General features: G+C 43.1%; 1 protein-coding gene across 2 annotated transcripts in view; it reads right to left on the reverse strand.

Moving 5' to 3' along the window:
* TMX4 (thioredoxin related transmembrane protein 4) overlaps positions 1–18,195 on the reverse strand; it is a 347,052-nt gene that overhangs the window by 73,601 nt on the left and 255,256 nt on the right. For both annotated transcript variants that reach the window (XM_085612644.1, XM_085612645.1), the window contains exon 6: positions 14,203–14,304. In XM_085612644.1, the coding sequence (XP_085468770.1) occupies positions 14,203–14,304 (102 nt within the window). The remainder of the gene's footprint in view (positions 1–14,202; positions 14,305–18,195) is intronic.

Raw genomic sequence — 18,195 nt, forward strand, 5'->3', positions numbered from 1 at the left:
TGCCACTGGAGCCCCACCCGTAGCAGGGTTCGAGACTGCTCTGATTCTGGTAATCTGTTCTGGTTTCCTCAGCCCTCCTTGTTTGCCCTTATTGTTTGCCTTATTTTTTTATTATTTTGCCTTACTCTCCTATTGTTGGTTGTGTTGGTTTCCCTTATGTTTTCCCCTCCATTTCCCGCTGGCACATTGCCCCGTGACCCCTCTTCCTGACCACCCCGCTCTCGCCTCCCAGCTGCACGTCCCTCCCCTTTCCCTACATAATGGCGGCCACTGCGCGATCGCGCCGCTGCCTGCTGAAGGCAAGCCCATCTCCGGGACCCCGCCGATACAACTCCGCCACACTTCATGCACTCAACCCCAGAAGACACACCGACTACGAAAGATCCTCTCCCATCACCACCCTTGGACAGTTCTCATGCAGACTCTGCCACGGATCCTTCACCATCAACAAAACCACCACAACCACCGATAGCCCGCCTGATGTACACACCGCCGAAACCCTGACATGCATTCCCCTCAATGTGCGCTCCCTGCACCGACACGCTGTAGAGATCTGGGACTTGATCGACACTCTCTCGCCCGACGTCGCCTTCTTTGCGGAAACCTGGACCAACGCCACCTCGGGCCCGACAACGCCACTGCCATCACCGACGGTTAAAAGATCCAGAGAAAGGACCACCCAGGAGGAGGATTCTCCATCGCACACAAGACCCCCCTCCGACTCTCCACATCCAGCACGAATGACCCCCCACTCCAACACAGAACACCCCCACTTCCAGATCCAGTCCAGCCCCAGCACCACGCTACGTGGCACCCTCATCTACGGACCGCCGGGACTTCGCACCCAGTCCGCAACTACCATTGCTGAGCTCACCGCACCCCACGCCATCACCTCCACAGACTACATTCTACTCGGGGACCTGAACTTCCACCTCGACAACTGTGATGACCCCCACTCCACCACTCTCCTCGACAACCTTGACAACCTCGGACTGAAGCAGCTGGTCAACACGCCCACTCACAAAGCTTGACATACCCTCAACCCAATCTTCGCGGGTGGGACAAACATCCACTTCAGCCACACCACCCAGCCCTCTGGATGGACCACCACTGTGTCCACTTAACCTTCAACACCACCACCGCACCCAAGCTCCCCCACGCCCGCCACAAAGAAACTGGAGCAAGGTCACAGGGGAACACCTCAACACCACCCTCCTCCTACACCTCCCCAGCACCACGACCGACACCAACTCCGCAGCCAGGGAATTTCACCGCTGGATCTCCTGCTGCGCAGACAAGCTCGCACCCCTCCTCCACCCCGCCACACAACGCCCTCTGAAGGCCGCCTTGTTCACCACAGAACTACAAGAAGCCAGATGCTCCTGCAGACACCCAGAGAAAACCTGGTGAAACCAGAAAACCACGGTAGCACGGAACAACCACAGGAGCACCCTGAAGGAATACCACCAGTGCATAAGAGACACCAAACGGACCTTCATAAAAGTCCAGACCAACGCAACCAACACCAAGAAACTGTTCAACGTCATACAGCAGTTCGCAAAAACCCCCAGCGAAGCCACGGACGTCACACCTTCCCAGGAACTCTGCAACAAACTCTGCTCCTACTTCCATCTAAAAATCAAGGTCCTCTACGACAACTTCACTGAACAGATGCCGGACACCACCCCCCCACGTCACCGATAAGCCATCCATCATGACATGGAATCCCGCCACCGTAGAACACATCACCGCGACCATGAAGAAAACCCTCTCAGGAGCCCCAACGGACCCCTGCCCACACACATATTCCACAGGGCCTCCGCCGCCATCGCACCTGAACTAGGACGGACCATCAATGCCTCCTTCATGTCCAGCACCTTCCGAGACGACTGGAAGTGGGCGGAGATTAAACCCCTCCTCAAGAAACCAACGGCCGACCCAACAGACCTGGAAAACTACCGGCCCATCTCTCTCCTCCCCTTTGCAGCCAAAGTCACCGAGAGACTCATAAACGCCCAACTGACCGCCTTCATTGAAGAGAACTCCATCTTGGATTTCCCAGTCTGGATTCCGCAACAACCACAGCACTCAGACCGCCCTCCTCGCCGCCACTGACTACATACGCATGCTACTCGACGAGGGACACACTGCGGCCCTCATCCTTCTGGACCTCTCCGCAGCCTTCGACACCGTTGCACACCGCACACTCGAAGCCAGACTTCACGACACAGGGATACAAGGAACCGCCCTCAACCGGATCCAATCCTTTCTCTCCGGCCGAACCCAGTGGATCAGACTCCCTCCCTTCCTCTCCGAACCCACCGATATTAACTGCAGAGTACCATAAGGATCATCGCTCAGCCCCACGCTCTTCCACATCTACATGTCCCCCCTCACCGCCATCGACAGACAGCATGGCCTCAGCATTTTATCCTACGCCGATGACACCCAGCTCATCCTCTCACTCACAAAGAAGCCTGAAGACACCAGACTCTGTTTCCAGGAAGGAATGAAGAACATGGCAGCCTGGATGAAGGACAGCTGTTTGAAGCTCAACTCAGAGAAGACCGTGGTCCTCATCCTTGGACCTTGCACCTCCGCCTGGGACAACAACTGATGGCCCTCCACCTTCGGGAAACCACAAACCCCTACAGACCATGCACGAAACCTCGGCATCATCCTCGACTCCTCTCTCTCCATGAGCCGCTAGATCAATGCCGTCGCCTCCACCAGTTTCAACTGCCAACGCATCCTCCACAAGACCTTCAAATGGATCCCCTCTGACTGCAGAAGAACCATCACCCATGCACTCATACCCAGCAGACTGGACTACGGCAACGCCCTATATGCTGGAATCAACAGAACCCTTCTACACAAACTCCAAACCATCCAGAGTGCCGCAGCCAGAATCGTCCTCGGGACACCGCGTCACGAACACATGACCCAATATCTAAGGAACCTCCACTGGCTCCCCGTCGAGGAGAGGGTCACCTTCAAACTCCTCACCCACGCCTACAAATCCCTGATTGATTGAATTGACAGTGAGAGGAGCTGCTTTGATGGCAACAAGAAGTCAGTCTATGTCAGATACCTACTAGTACTCCAAATCTGGTCCGTTACGCGGAAAGAATTGTTAAATGCCTGTTGAGTTGGTTGTGTAACTCCAGAATCAAATTTTACCCATCTGTCTGCTTGAGCCACTGAAGCGGAGCTTACTTGGCTGGAAATTATTTATTGGTAGGTTAGAGAGGCTGGGTTTATAAAAGTATCCTAGAGGAACGTGGGCTATACTACCTCTTGCAAAAACTTTGCTCATAGACCCAAACAACAAACTTTGTACCACGTAGGAAACGTAAAATTAATGATGACGCAATCACTCTGAATGTTGACTGGGCTAGACCCAATCCATTGAATCCCACAAGTTAGCAAAATATCTCTTGCAAGGGAAAATGGAAACCCCTATGTCAAGCAAGCCATTCCAATACTTTATTATTTAGTTCCTCATTGGACTCCAGTTGGTCCCTGTTTAGAGGGGAAACTCAAGTAGGAATCGCCACATATGGAGAGACTGCAGGAGGAACTTAGATGATGGTCCAATTGGGATTGTAAACAGACCCACTTGCCACGTTTCCAGGCATAAGTGAGTTTGCTGAAAACTAGTTCCTCATCGACTAGACGTGGCCTCACTCGGGCAAAGAGGTTGCAACCCAGAGTTGATCCAGGCACCTGAGAGGTGAGACTAAGGCTTTGACTACAGGATGATGCCCCCCTGGAGGCACCAGAAGAGTTAGAGTGGCAGGGTTCCCTCCTACTTTCAGTTGACAGAATCAAAGGAAATGAGGTAAAAACATACTTTTTTACTGTTTTCCACTTCCGTTTCCGTCTTGAACCCTGTTGTCCATGCCCCTAATTTTCTGATCCGCATCCACTACGAAGTCGAACGACTCCGTTGTCACCGTGATATAATGTAGGCAACATTTACAATTGCCTTACTATGAATTGTGTGTTGACAATAGAAGTAGCCTTGTATCTTTTTGCATTGCTCTTTGTTAGAAATAGGGTCTCAAGTTGGCAGTGCGTTGCACCCTGTCCAAGTAGGGACACTCACTCTAGTCAGGGAATGTGAATTACACACCTAAAATAAACCCATCTCACCTCCTTTGTAGCTTGGCACAAGCAGTCAGGATTATCTCAGAGGCAATGTGTAAAGTATTTGTACACACACGCGCAGTAACACAGGGAAAACACCACTAAAGAACTCCACACCAGTTTAGAAAAGTAGTCAATAGTTATCAAAACACCAAAAATCGAACATAGACAAATCAAGACATCTCTTTCGCAAAGATCACTTAAACGTATATCTCTTAGAAATCAATAGATCCAACTGGGGCTATCTCGATGTTGTGATAGCTACTAATCAAACAGTTCAGCGCTGACCGCAAAGAAGCGCGGGCATGCTGTGGAGTCACACGGACTCGGGTTACAGTATCTTGGAAAACGAGGAAAACGAAGATGTTGCAGATATCAGGAAGGTGAGGCGTCGCTGGGCTGGTGCAGTGTTGGATCCTTACTGCCACAGAGGAGGTGATGTGTTGGTTCCTTACTGTTGCTGGTGAGGTGATGTGGCATCAGCAGTGACACGTCAGTTCCTTACAATGCTGTGGTGTCGATGAGTTTGGGAGGTCACAAAGGTTGGTTAGCGAATCCACAGTTTGTGGTTGAATCACTGGCATCGATAGTCGTCAGGGCTGTGGTGTAAGTTGGGGTGGTGCATCATGCTCTTCACGAGTGGTGCCCTTGGCTCCGGTGCAGGCAGTGGCGCGGCGTTGGTGCGAAGCTTAGGTGTGCCTAGATAGGCGATCACTGGCAGGATGTGATGGAGACATTGGGCCCAGTCACACACACTGGAATAGGCAGCATCCGGCCTCCGCACAAATGGCTGCATACCCCCTGTAGGTAGTCTGGGGCCAGAACAGGGATGGAAGTACACCTAGGGATTTCAAAGGGAAACCTCTAAAAGCTTCTCTCCCACATCAAAGGACCAACTGGTTATAAATATTGGACCTCAGACACAAACTCTTCAGTACACTTCCAGACCTGTGGAAATAGGACTGCTATGCTGCTGAAAGTTCTGTCACTCTGCTTGACTACTGCTCTTACAGAACTGCTGTCCTGCTGTGCTGACCTGCAGCCTGCTGCCCTCTTGCCTGGGTGAAAAGGTCTGGACCTGCATCACTTGAACCCAGAACCCCGGACTGACTCCAAGGGCTAGCTGGCTGTCCTCCTGATCTGAAGCCTTAGGGACACAACAGGCTTTCAGCAACCTTGCACCTGGACTCTGCCATTTTTGAGCCTACCTTGCCAAAAGGTGCCACCCCAGTTCCAGGCCCTTTGAAAGGGACCTAAGGTGCTTTCCTGCCTCTGTGGACCTAGCAGAACTGACACATCTCCTTTGCTGCGCTGTGCAACCTCAAGCATAACTGACGCTTTGCAGCTGCTGCGTGGATCGGTCCCATCGCAAAGACCTGCATTGCATCACAGCTCGCAGCATCTTTAGAATTGCTGCTACATGCCGCATCCCCAGGCATTGTCCTCACTTCCCCTGTTGGTGGAAGCCTTGACGATGACAACGAACTCAACCACACAATTCCTCAAAACCGATGCATCGCCCTAAGTGCAAGGTGCATCCCCAGCACCGTGCTTTGTATTGCAAGCACTCATCGCCGGGATCCTCGACGAGTGACCTTGTATTGCAGCCTTGCTGCATTTCAGAACTGACCATCGCTTTGGCTGTGTGGCGCAACTTTGACACGAATCCACGCAACACTTCGCAAACCGGGATTTAACGTACTCTGTTCAACTGGCCTAACTAGGTCCCTGTAGCCAGCCCGTGCTCCAAATTTGGGACTTTGTCCCGGTCTGGGGTGACCAGATATCCACAGTTGGCGCTTTGTGCTTTTTGGCGCTATCTTTACTGAAATCTTTAAAATTTAATATATTTGGATCTACTAATAGGAGTTTTGTTGGTCTTTTCTTGTTTTAATTATTATAATCTACTCTATTATATAAAACCTGTTGTCGGTTTCTTTTGTGGTGTGTTTTCACTGTATTACTGTTTGAAGTGTTGCCCAGACACTTTACATGTTGCCTCTGAGGTAAGCCTGAATGCTCTGTGCCAAGTTACCTGAGGGTTGAGCACAGGTTGATTTAGGATTTGCTTGTGACTTCATCCTTAGAAGAATTGTGATTGTTGCTTGACCAGAGCTCCCACCCCAGCCAGCCAACAACCCCATTTCTTATAAATACGCCAAGTCCAGCTGCCAACTGTTCACTGTCATGAGACCCAGGACAGTTGCCTCAGGCACCAAATGGTTAGGACAAGAAAATTGCAACTTCCTAAAAGTGGAATTTTCAGAATTGTGACTTAAAAACCAACTTTACCATTAAAAAGGATTTTAAATTACAACTCTTTTGAGACCAAACATGACAGTTCTAACTGTTTCGAATCAAAAGTTAGCATGTATTAGATTTAATAAAGTAACCCAATGTTATTCAATGGGAGAGGCCTCACAGTGAAAAACCAAATTAGGAGTTCGAATTTTAGGTATTCTGACAATTCTCTTCAATGAAAATGTGGTTGCTTTTTGTTGCCAATCTGGTAAACTCATCCTGATATTTGATGGTTATACCAGCAACTACTGATTCCAAGATGGATCTCCTGTGATAGGCAGAGACTTGAACAGCCTATGCATTTCATTACCTGCAAGGTATAGTAACAGCGGCATTTCACTGGCATGGTATGTTCTTTTAGTAGCCACCGATAACCTCCATTTAGGAGCCATAACAGGGTGAATCTCTGACTCATTAAATTTATTGATTGCACCTACTGCTGTTATTTGTGCTAACATTTGGTGTACAATTCAGACTTTAGTGAATTGCCAAGTGTGTAATGATGACAAAGGGTCTCCTGTGTGTGAGCACCCTTGCCTTATTGCTGTATTTTCACTCTGTCATTGACATCCATCAGTTTTCAAGTGCATCTATATGAGTGTGGCATGCACTTTTCTTTTGTGGTATGAGGATGTTTACAAGGTTATGGCACATTATATGATGGAATAGATTTTTCCTCCTTCTAAACTGCTTTTCTAGATGAACAGCAGTAAGCAGAAAGGAGAAATTATGGCAACATGTGGTTTAGGCTAGAATCTCTGTTCCTCTTCTTACACATTCTGAGCTACAGAGTTTTTATATCTGACTTGTATTAAACTTATTTTAATATATTTTGTCACAAACTATCTAACTGATTTTTGGTGTATTTCATATTGGACTAAAGATTCGTTTTTTATTTTCATTTTTACAAACATTCTATCTCTTTCATCTGAAAAGCAAAACACCAACGATTTAAGTGGTTTATGGGAAAGGTTGTGGTGTGGTCATGTATTATAAGAAATAAAGTATTTCTTGCAGTAAATTATAAGGTAATTGCAAGTCACCTCAGAGCTACATTATCTTCTAAAGAAACACAGCCTGTGGCCTCGTTCCTTTACATGGTCACAGAACTCCTCTGTGACTTGCAATATCCTTGTATTGTATGTCAGGGGTGCAATTGATTTAGATTATAATGGGATAAACCTCGACCATTCAATATAAGTCTACAGTATAGAATGGTCAGTTTCTACTTTACGCTTTTATTGTGCACATTAAATATCATGTTCTGTTCCTCAGTGATATGTCTGCTGTAGTTATGAAAACAGAAGATAAACTACTTTGTCAGAACTGTAGATTGTGTTTCCTCACCAAGAATTAATCATATGTCTAAGAAACAAGGCACCTAACTTTATTTTTTGTGAATTATTATCATTGTTGGTTGATTTTGTAAAATAATTTGGATCAATCTCACCACTTTACATGGGGGAGAGGGTCACAGAATGCCCTTTTAACTTTTTGCCTTTTGTGATGCTGAAAGTCCTCACATGAACCCTTTAGACACACATACCAAAAGACACAACTGGTAGAAACCAGTAGTCCAAGCCACAAGTATTCCGTATAAGATGTGTAAAATCTCATGAGCAAACACTGATAAACGAGATTGCTAAGAAATGCTTAAAGCAACAATATTGAGACAAACAGGTTACATGAGATCATGTAATCATGCAGGTTATGTGTGTAATAGCAAAGAGTGCATATATCACAATTCATGTATGCAGACATTTACTGCATAACACACACCCATATACCAATAGCACACATACTATTTATAACACACGACACATATAAAGATATAGAGTACCTATGCATGCTAAGCACACGTGTACTATGCTATTTAGGACCTCATGTGTCACATACCTAATGAGATGTGTGAGCAATGACTGCAAACAGCAAATACATAAAAGATTTGTGTCAGCAGTGAAACATATAGCTTACACATGCAACATGTATGCAAGTAATATTGTTATTTATTCCAATAAAACATTTATTTAAGTAGGGGATGTACATATCACACCCAAGTATTAGGTATCAAAGCAATGACTGAATTTAGTACACAAGAGTACTTTATTTCCCCCCAGTAGCAATGTATCACACACATGGATATTATGTCTTCCAGGGATTAATGCACATATGTGGTACATGCACAGGAGTGTCCACATATACCATATTTGCATAAGGCATAATGAATCAGTGGCAAGAGGTACTAAATAACTTTGGACATGAGTACTGTGTCTTGTCAGCAGTGACTCTGCAGAAAATGGACAACTGAGTTAAATTCACTTAATAACTCAAGTGACAAAGGGTGCCCAATTTGGGAAGAAGTAAAACATGATCATGAACAATGCCACTCAAAACCAGATTGCGTTGATTGGCTCTGAAGGTAAAAGAAGACCCGTACAGCAATCAGTGTTAATGGAGAAGAGGCCAATGCTTTCATGGAATCATGTGAAGAGCTAATAAAGAAAAATACAGATGAGTATTCAGAAAGAAAACAGTGGTTTTTAGTTTTGCCTGCACTGTGCTTGCGCTGTGCTTGTGAAATCTATTGTTTTTTATATGAACTTAAAAGGGACTTACATCCTGCCTCCTCTCTTTCCTGGCTTCTTATTGGTTCCTGTGCGTGCTACTTACCTTTCCTCCATTTCTATTGGCTGTCGTATATTTTCCTGCATTTACCAATGTTTGTTCCTTGTTGGTTTCTCTTATCAGGTTCCCGCTGACGAAATACTGTTAACATTCGCTTTGGTGGAACTATATTTTCATAAAGTATTGCCTTTTACCATTGCAGCATATTTATATAACAATTTACCACCCAAAGAGATAAAGTGATTTGCATAGAGTCACAGGGATCCCAAGTCTCGAGTCAGCAGCTCTGGCCACTGTGCCACATCCTCTGCACTCCCAGGTTCTTTCAGGGAGCTCTTTCCTTCTGCCGGACGATGATTGATGAAAACAACTTTTTATTTATTATATAGGTGAAACCAATGCTTGTTCTTTTAAGTAGCTGAAAAGAAACAAGCATTGGAGTAGAAAGGACCAGGCAATAACTGAAGTAATATTGATGCATTTTGAGGTAAAACACTTGAGGAAATATATATGGACCACAAAGACCTCTGAGAATCCATTAGCGCCTCAAAGTACCATGGGTGGTATATTCATTGACTAATATATATATGGCCCAAGCACGAAGAACATGGTTTGAATCAGCAAACATGAAAATGCAACAAGAGAATAAAGTCAAGAAATTCAGAAGGCTCAGGTAAAATCATTCCAGTTCTGTAATTCCAAAACTGGTGGGAGTTGGTTTCGAGCATGATGCTAAATGCCTTTCTATTGGCCTAATTTTTGCCATACTCAGGTGTGTGCTAATAAATAAAACAAGCATTAAAAAATGCAATAGATCTCACATTCTTTTGAGTTAGAGCTATTGGCATAGCTCAACAGCTATTAAGACAGAAATCGCCACTTTGCAGGTGCTGAACAGAGCACTGCTCTGTGAAACGGCCTGGAAAGCCTAAAACGATGTTTATAGCCTACAGAATAAAAAGGCAGATCAGGATGACCAGGAGGAACCGCGGACATATTTGGATTGCCAACGCAAGCAAACAATGAGTGAAATCGCCTGGTCGTGACCCAGGCACGCAAAGGGGCGAATCGGACCCAAAGCACCAATAAAAAAACAGTATTTCTAAATGGCACAACAACAAACAAATGGCAATTCATGGGCATGCCAAAAGCCAATAGAGGAGATAACAACAGGTCTTGCAGAAAGCGCATGCGCGCTGCCTAGGCTCGACCTAAAAAAAGAGGAAAGAAGACGAGATCATGATATGCAATTAACCTCCTTGACACACACCTGAAGATTTTTTTTATATCTAAAGCTCAATATCAATAAACAAATTAACAGTATTATTGGAAGTAAGTAATGAGAAAAAGAGCACCCTGTGCTAGGTCAACAACAAAGACATTCTGGTAGTTTCAAAGTCGCCAAATTTAAACCTGTTCACTGATGATGCAACTGGGTGTAGGACACTAATACGGAGGAAGTCTTGAGAAGAACGCAAAATGGTGCAAAAGTAATTAAGATGTGTGACAGAACGTTGGGGAATAGTTATGCAAAATATTATAAGATGATCATTAATCACCGAGTTAAAGGGATCATCTCTTCTGGTGCTTATTTGTAGCACATAGGAAAAATGTGCAGGCGTTTGTAGAAAAATGTGAAAACAATACACAAGAGATGATATATGCACATAAAAGACCCCACTATAACAATAGAAGGAGATGGAGATCTTGTATACACAGTTGTAGCAAGAACAATTTGTTGAGTTAAATTAACAAATTTGTAGTTTAAATTACATTAGAAAAATTGACTATTGGAAGGCTGTAGAACAATTATAATCACAGATAATTTGCATGTCCATAAAAGGTTCATTTAACTCGAAGGCTTGTCTTTGGAAAATGGCAAAGTTGAGTTGAGAAATGTACTTCAAAATTAATATGACTTCAACAAAAGAGAGGATGCTATTTTTGATGGCATGGAAAACTATCTCCTCATTAAACAGAGCAAAAAAAATAAGACATTCAAATGATCCCAACTAACTCTTGTCCAATGGAAGCCAAAATACATTTTCACATTTCATTGTCACATGCCCAAAATATAACTATGTGAGAAAGAGATGGCCCAAGTGGTGAATGGGGAAAAATAGGGCTATGAAGAATTATCTAAATGAGAACCTTACAATTGGGGACCACAACTGATTTCTGATCACAGCTTTGCTCAGCGGAAAGTGTTAGGAAAGAAGACACTATGCCAATGTGAAATATGACTTTTGCATGGCATCAACTGAGAACTGATATGGAGTATTGACTTATGATTAGATTGATTAATTTATATTTATAAATCATTTTGGAGACCGTATTTTATTAATTATGATGAATTAAAGCACTTGTTATCTTGAAATAATACAAATAAAACTTACACCTATACTACTTATCAATTGAGGATAAAGAATAAAGTGAAACTTACATTCTTTAAAGCTTTAAAAAAATGTCCCAATGTAGTGGTCGTATCTAACAAAAGCATATTTGTAACAGGGATGTGTGTATTTTACAAACATAGGTTTTAAATGAATCTGTCTTAATTGTAAAAGTAAAGTGCAGTCTAACCGCACATGCTCTACTGTATATTTATATTTACTGTATATTTCCCAAATTTAAAAACAGCAGCACTTCCTAATCTTCTGTTTTATTTTAGAAGCTGCTGTAGGAATGAAATAAAAGAGAATGCATCCAATTTTAATGTTTATAACCTCTTGCCTTAAATCGTAGGGAGGCATTCACTACTGGGATTGGTACATTTTAATGGCATTCTAATTTATAAGTAAACTACCAAAATTGCTCTTTACCAACGTCTACCTGATTTTGTGTTTTTTTTCCTGGAAATAACATTAAAACAATCCATCAACTTGTTATGTAGTATCTACACCGTTTAATCATTCTTAACATTTCTAAAGATTTATTTTAATTTTAGCCCCCATATCGAACAGGTGATATGTCCTACCAAACACAATGTGTGTTTTTCTGTTTCTTTTATTTAGTAGTGGCAGTCATATTCCTATTAGCACAAACACCGCCGGGCTCTCAGTCTTTCACCTCTCCTCCTACCTTAAACAACACGGAGTCAAAGAAATTTACTACGTGGGGACTTCCTACTTCAGGCTTCAAGGGTGAAGAAGGCTGCTGCTAGGTTTGTTGTCGCCTTCACAGGTCTTTATTGGGTCCTTTATCTCAGCTGTCACCAGTCTCACAATATTCTGATCCCACTTGGCCAGTCCACAGACCAGAACCAACCAGTCAGCTTTGTCTTCAAATTTCTCAAATTGTTCTCAAGGGATTTACACAAAAACAAAGCAGTAAGCAAACCTTTCTATGACAACCAGAATTTGCATCTTTTATAACTACCACTACAACTTTAGCTTTTACCGTTATTGGTAAACCTTTGGTTAAGGAACGATAAATAAACAGAGCTATGTTTCCATAACTCCCCTGATGCATTGCTGATGATCCCACACATTAATTTAAACATGACATCATCATGGACATCAGGCACCACATCACCACTGACATACTCATTGACTTCTCTGAAGTAAAAAAAATATTCCTTTTGCCACATCCGAATGGTGCCATTGGAGACACAGCCTTGTTCTTCTAGGGATCCATTGAAAGAACATTTGTATATTCAATGTGGTGTTAAAGCAGTTCATTTGCAATTAAGTTCTATGAGAATCTGTTTTGCTTGTGTTTATGCAGCATGTTTTACTAACAATATACACAGATTAGATCACAAAAACTTTAATTGGTGAAATCTTTGGTGCTATCTTTGGTAACATTACATAAAATCTTTAATACATTTCGCACATCTCGTCACATCTGACATTAATGAAACCACAAAGCATAAGGGCCTATGCTCAGGTGCTTGAACGGTCTCACAATATACAGGGCATTACCTTTGGCCTCACTCTGCTCACACTCTCTCTTCCAATCGAAAACTGCAGATATAAACTAAGCAATGAACTTATATCAAAGTTGAAAGTAACCACAGCAGGGTCGAGGTTCGTGATTCAGAGTTTTTAATTGTGATTCCTGGATTAATACCCCTTGCTTCCAGTGGCGTAGCTAAACTTTTGGCCACCCGTTGGGGTCCCTGTGTTTGCAGCCCCGCGACAGCCGCAGGTAAGGGGTGGGGTGCTGGTGATCCCTGCTTTGCCGCCCCACTGCAGATAAAAGCTGCCCCCAAAACTCCTGCCGCCCGGGGCAGACCGCCCCTCCACCCCTGCTTGCTATGACCACTGCTTGCGTATGACATTTGACTAAACTACTCACAGAAGAAACGTGGTTTGTGGACCTGGCCTGGAATTTCAGTAGTAATTTACATCTAAGACAGAAGGCCAGAGGAAAAAAAACATTTATGAACCAGGGCCAGAGAGTCTGGAAATTCTTCTTCTTGAAACTGTCGGATCTCACGGTCCCATCTCCGAAAATCCTATAGACATAATTGTTTATGGGCTAAGAGGCTATGACATTTTTATACTCAACAGGCTTTCAAAACAAAATCAGAACTGTAGTCGGTGAATCCATTTCTTTTCCCCAACATGTTTCACCAAAAATAGGCTAAAGATGGTGCAACTTCTCTCACTCACCTATTGCCAGATGGCGGCAGTGATTTCCACCCAAGTTCACAACCAGTTTAGAAGAGAGAAGGAGTTTGGTGAGTCAAGATTCAGCAGTCCATGTTGGGCTTGACTTTTTTTATTTCTCACTAATCAATGTCAGACGGTCACATTTTTATTGGCAAAATACCTATTGATATCGAAATAACTGAAAATTACATGTAACTATTCTATGTTTATTTTAAGTTGACACTTGTAAGATGTCAACAATGATTTTGTAATTAAAAGAAATCCGTAGAATTATGAATGAACGTGTGCTAACATTTGGCTATTCTAGAAGAATTTCTCTTAGAGATCATTATGATTTGTGAATGTAAGGATTTATGGATTGTCCACCTAAAAAAGGTTAACATAAACATCTCAAGATTTAGTGACAACGAATATCCGGGATGGCAGTATAGAGTAGACATATATGTTACTTAAATGTGCACTCAAGATAAATACATTTCACAAAGAGGAATGAAGAGATAACAATTCTTACCAGGCCAAGGACGAGTCCAATGAGCAAGATTGATATAATGAACAATATATAGGAGCCCCAGACAGGAATTCCCAGAGGGCCTGTGAAGTAGCTGTGTATTTGCTGGAAATAAAAAAAAGAAATGTAGTTAGAAAGTGCTCCACCAATTGAAAACTCCCACAAGATATGGTCACGTTAATTTTAATATTTACTTGCTTAGAAAAACGTTTTTGATCAATTATAAATAGTCTAATATAGAGAGTTGTGCAATTCTTTATCTTCAACATAAACACCCCGGGCCTGATTAACAATGATATGGCTGCTGTGACTTAATCTTGTAGTACTACTGGCTTACTTTGTAGGATAAATCAGAAGTTGCAGAAGAACATTTCTACTCAAAGCAAACTCTTTGTAGGACACAAAACAACAAATGAATATGGTTATTGAGTCCTAGCATGATAGTTGGGTGTGTGCCACAACATAACTTTTTCGGCATTTAAGCAGCTATGATAATGTGGTGTATTTTTTACCCAGGTTGTACAACTGAACATGTAGCCCAGAATAACGTGGCCCAAGAAGAACGGGTGGCAGAACATGGTTCTAGAATAAATTCAGTAATTGCAATACCAACAATGTTATTTATCGCTTGACCTGCATCTCTAATCTCCACTACATTGACCCAACCTCGAGAAAAATCAAAGTTAGGATCCAGGAACATATTAGCATGTGGTCCGTCATTTCCAGGCAATGGGACACAGTTGCTGGGTTTTCAGGTGGACAGTATTGGAGAAAGTGACAGATGGATTACACTGTATTGAGAACATGCTAACTAGAAGGGAAGCCCGCTAGATTTTTTCAGAGAAGACAAAAGAAGGAGGACTGAATGATTTGACTGAATAGCATGATATAGGAGGATAAGGTATCTCTACCATGCCATCTGATGAAAAGGTGCATGCCAATGTGCTCAAAAAGCCCTTAAAAGAGATTCACATTGTACCGATCATCATGTGACCTCACAATTTCAGAAATGAAAACTTCCCTGTAAATTAACAATAGTGTCCATCAGTGCCAACTCTATGACTGTGATGCTTCTATGTGAGACATATAAGGGACACTTACTCAAGCGTGTCCCTTATACGTCTCACATAGACTATTGTTTATTTACAGCGAAGTTTTCATTGCTGAAATTGTGAGGTCACGTGAGTACTGGTAGAATATGAATGTCTTTTAAAGGCATTTTGCCATGTACCTTTTCACATGGGTGATAATATGTGAAGTGGTGAGACATTGGGGATTGATTCTTGGTAACAGTTATACTTTGCGCTCTATAAGATCAAGCATGGCTATTGTGGCAAGCTTGGTGAATCTTTTGGGAGCACTTTTTGATAAAGACATACTTTCTATAATGCAGCACATTAAGGATACAAATATTTTTGAGCAACAGCATGCACCAGTCGTGTCAATTTGGAGGTGATTGATTAGCCTTTCATGTTCATGAACTTCTTGTTTTTCAGGTTGTTTGAACACATGTATTATTTGTTATTTGTAGAGTTCACCCTGACGAAGGAATTACCTGAAATTCATTGGGAACATGGCATTGGAGACTCTAGTTGATCTCTTGATTGTAATTCAATGCAATGTGAAGATTGTAACATGATCATTATTGTGACATAAGAAATGTCTAAGATCAATTGTTTTCATAGCTGCTATCATTGTGGATATTTTTATGTGCATTCAAAATAAATGAGATAAATCGTAATAAATCAGAATGAAGAATTATTCAAAAAATGTTTACTTTATGCAGCATCTTAGGGGCATGAGTGGTGTACCTTGAAGCGTGACAAAGTTTGCACACATCATTTTGGAGTTAGTTATCCTGACAGGAGCGGGTCAGGTTTCAAGTTAGCACACAATAGACATACATTGTTGAACCACAGATTAACTTTATTCAATAGAATTCGTAGGTGTTCAGGCTATATCCAGTGTTTGAAATTGTCCTGCCTTAGCCATTTAGTGTGTATAGTGTGTACCTGGGTCACATGACTGGGTGTATTTGACAGTTGAGCTCTGTGTATTCCTCCTGGATAGCTACACACATTAGAGAGCTTAGGGGTGCCTGGATGGGCATCACTGGCAGGATGGGAGGGAGGAGCTGGGCCTAGCCCTACTTACACTTAAATACACTGTGTCCTGCCTCTACATACCCCCTATAGTTAGTCTGGAGCCAGGGCAAGGAAGAAAGGATGCCTTGGGACTTCAAAGGGAAACCTATAGTAGCTTATTCCCATAGTTCAAAGGCACAAGTGGGTATACATACTGGACCTCAGACACTTCTGGACCTGTGGGAGAAGGACTGCTGTGCTACTGAAGAACTGCCACTCTGCTGAAGGACTGCCACTCTGCTGGACTGCAGCTCTGCTGACCTGCTGCCTTGCTGTGCTAACCTCCTGCCCTCCTGCATGGTCGAAAAGGACTGGACCTTCAGTTCCCCAAAGTGACTCCAAGGGCTAGTTGTCTGGCCTCCTGACTTGACCCTCAGGGAGAGAAGGCTCCAACAGCCATGCTCCTGTGCCCCAACTCTGCCATCTGTTAGTCTGCCATGCCAAGTGGTGCCTCCCCAGTCATGGACCCTAAAAAGTGGGCCTAAGTTGCTCTGACATCCTCTGTGTATCCAGAGCAACAAACACATCTCCTCTGCTGCATGGTGCAACCTTAGATCAGAACATCTGCAAAGACCTGCATGGCATAGCAGCTCATCGCCGCAACTGAACTGCCTCTATATGATGCAATCTTAGTGCAGGCCTTTGTAACTCTCATCGATGGCAGACTCAACATCAAAGCTGGTCATCACATCGCAGTTCATCTGAACCGACATCATCCCAAATGTGCACCGCATCCTCGACTCCGGGCTTTGTATCGCAAGCCCACGTTGACAGGAACTTCGACAATGATGCAACAGGACCTCCCATTGCAGCCTCGTCACATCTCAGAACCAGTGCATAACTTCAGTTGCATGACGCATCTTTGACGCGGATCCTCGCAATGCTTCGCAAACAAGGATTTAAGGTACTCTGTTCCTTGTAGTTAGCCCACCTTCCATAGAGGTCGGCCTTTCGACTTTGTCCCAGTTCCCCGTGACCAGATATCTCTCTTTTGGTACTCTTTTTACTAAATCTCCGACTCTACTGATTGTATTTTTGTCATTGTGGTCTTGTTTTATTTATTAAAAAAGTACTCTATTTTCTAACTCTGGTTTGGATCTTTTTGTGGTGTGTTTTCACTGTGTTACTGTTTGAAGTACTGCACAAATACTTTACACATTGCCTCTGAGATAAGCATGGTTGCTCTGTGCCAAGATACCCAGGGGTTGAGCCCAGGTTAATTTAGGGATTGCTTGTGACTTCACCCTGAGAAGAACTGTGGTTGATGCTTGACTAGGGTTTCACCCCTCTCAACCAGTACCCCAATTTCTAACAAGTATGATCTGGATTTCTATTGGAATGTGTTAATTGCTTGATACATCTTCAATTGCAAGGACTATGACGAGGAAGGTGGATGACAAGCAAATAGTTCAAAATGTTTACCTTTTTTCTAAACAAATGTTATTGGTTTTTAAGGTGTAAACATAGCAACAAGGTTAGGTACAATAACGTCACACCACAGCACTCATACCCAAATCTTTAAACAGGATGTACGGAGTCACCAACTGCAGCAATATTGACTTTTATTACTCAGATTCCTAGGTTTTCTCGTCACAGTTCTGCTACCCACTAAGGCAATATCTGTAGGTTGTCATTCCTTAAAAGGGCACACAGATTACATTTCCAAAGAAGCAAAGACGAACGAAAGTAACTTAAAAAGGGATTCATCAGAGAAAAGAAATGCTATGGCCAATGTTTCTTTTATTAATGATTATAAATTAGTACAATAAAGAGTCAATTCACAACGACCTCGCTCAGCAGTGAGACCCAGTCAATTTATAAGGATTGTGACTTTAATCAACCTTAAGCTCCA

This window comes from Triturus cristatus, chromosome 6, assembly GCF_964204655.1.
Source record: "Triturus cristatus chromosome 6, aTriCri1.1, whole genome shotgun sequence".
Lineage (NCBI taxonomy): Eukaryota > Metazoa > Chordata > Amphibia > Caudata > Salamandridae > Triturus > Triturus cristatus.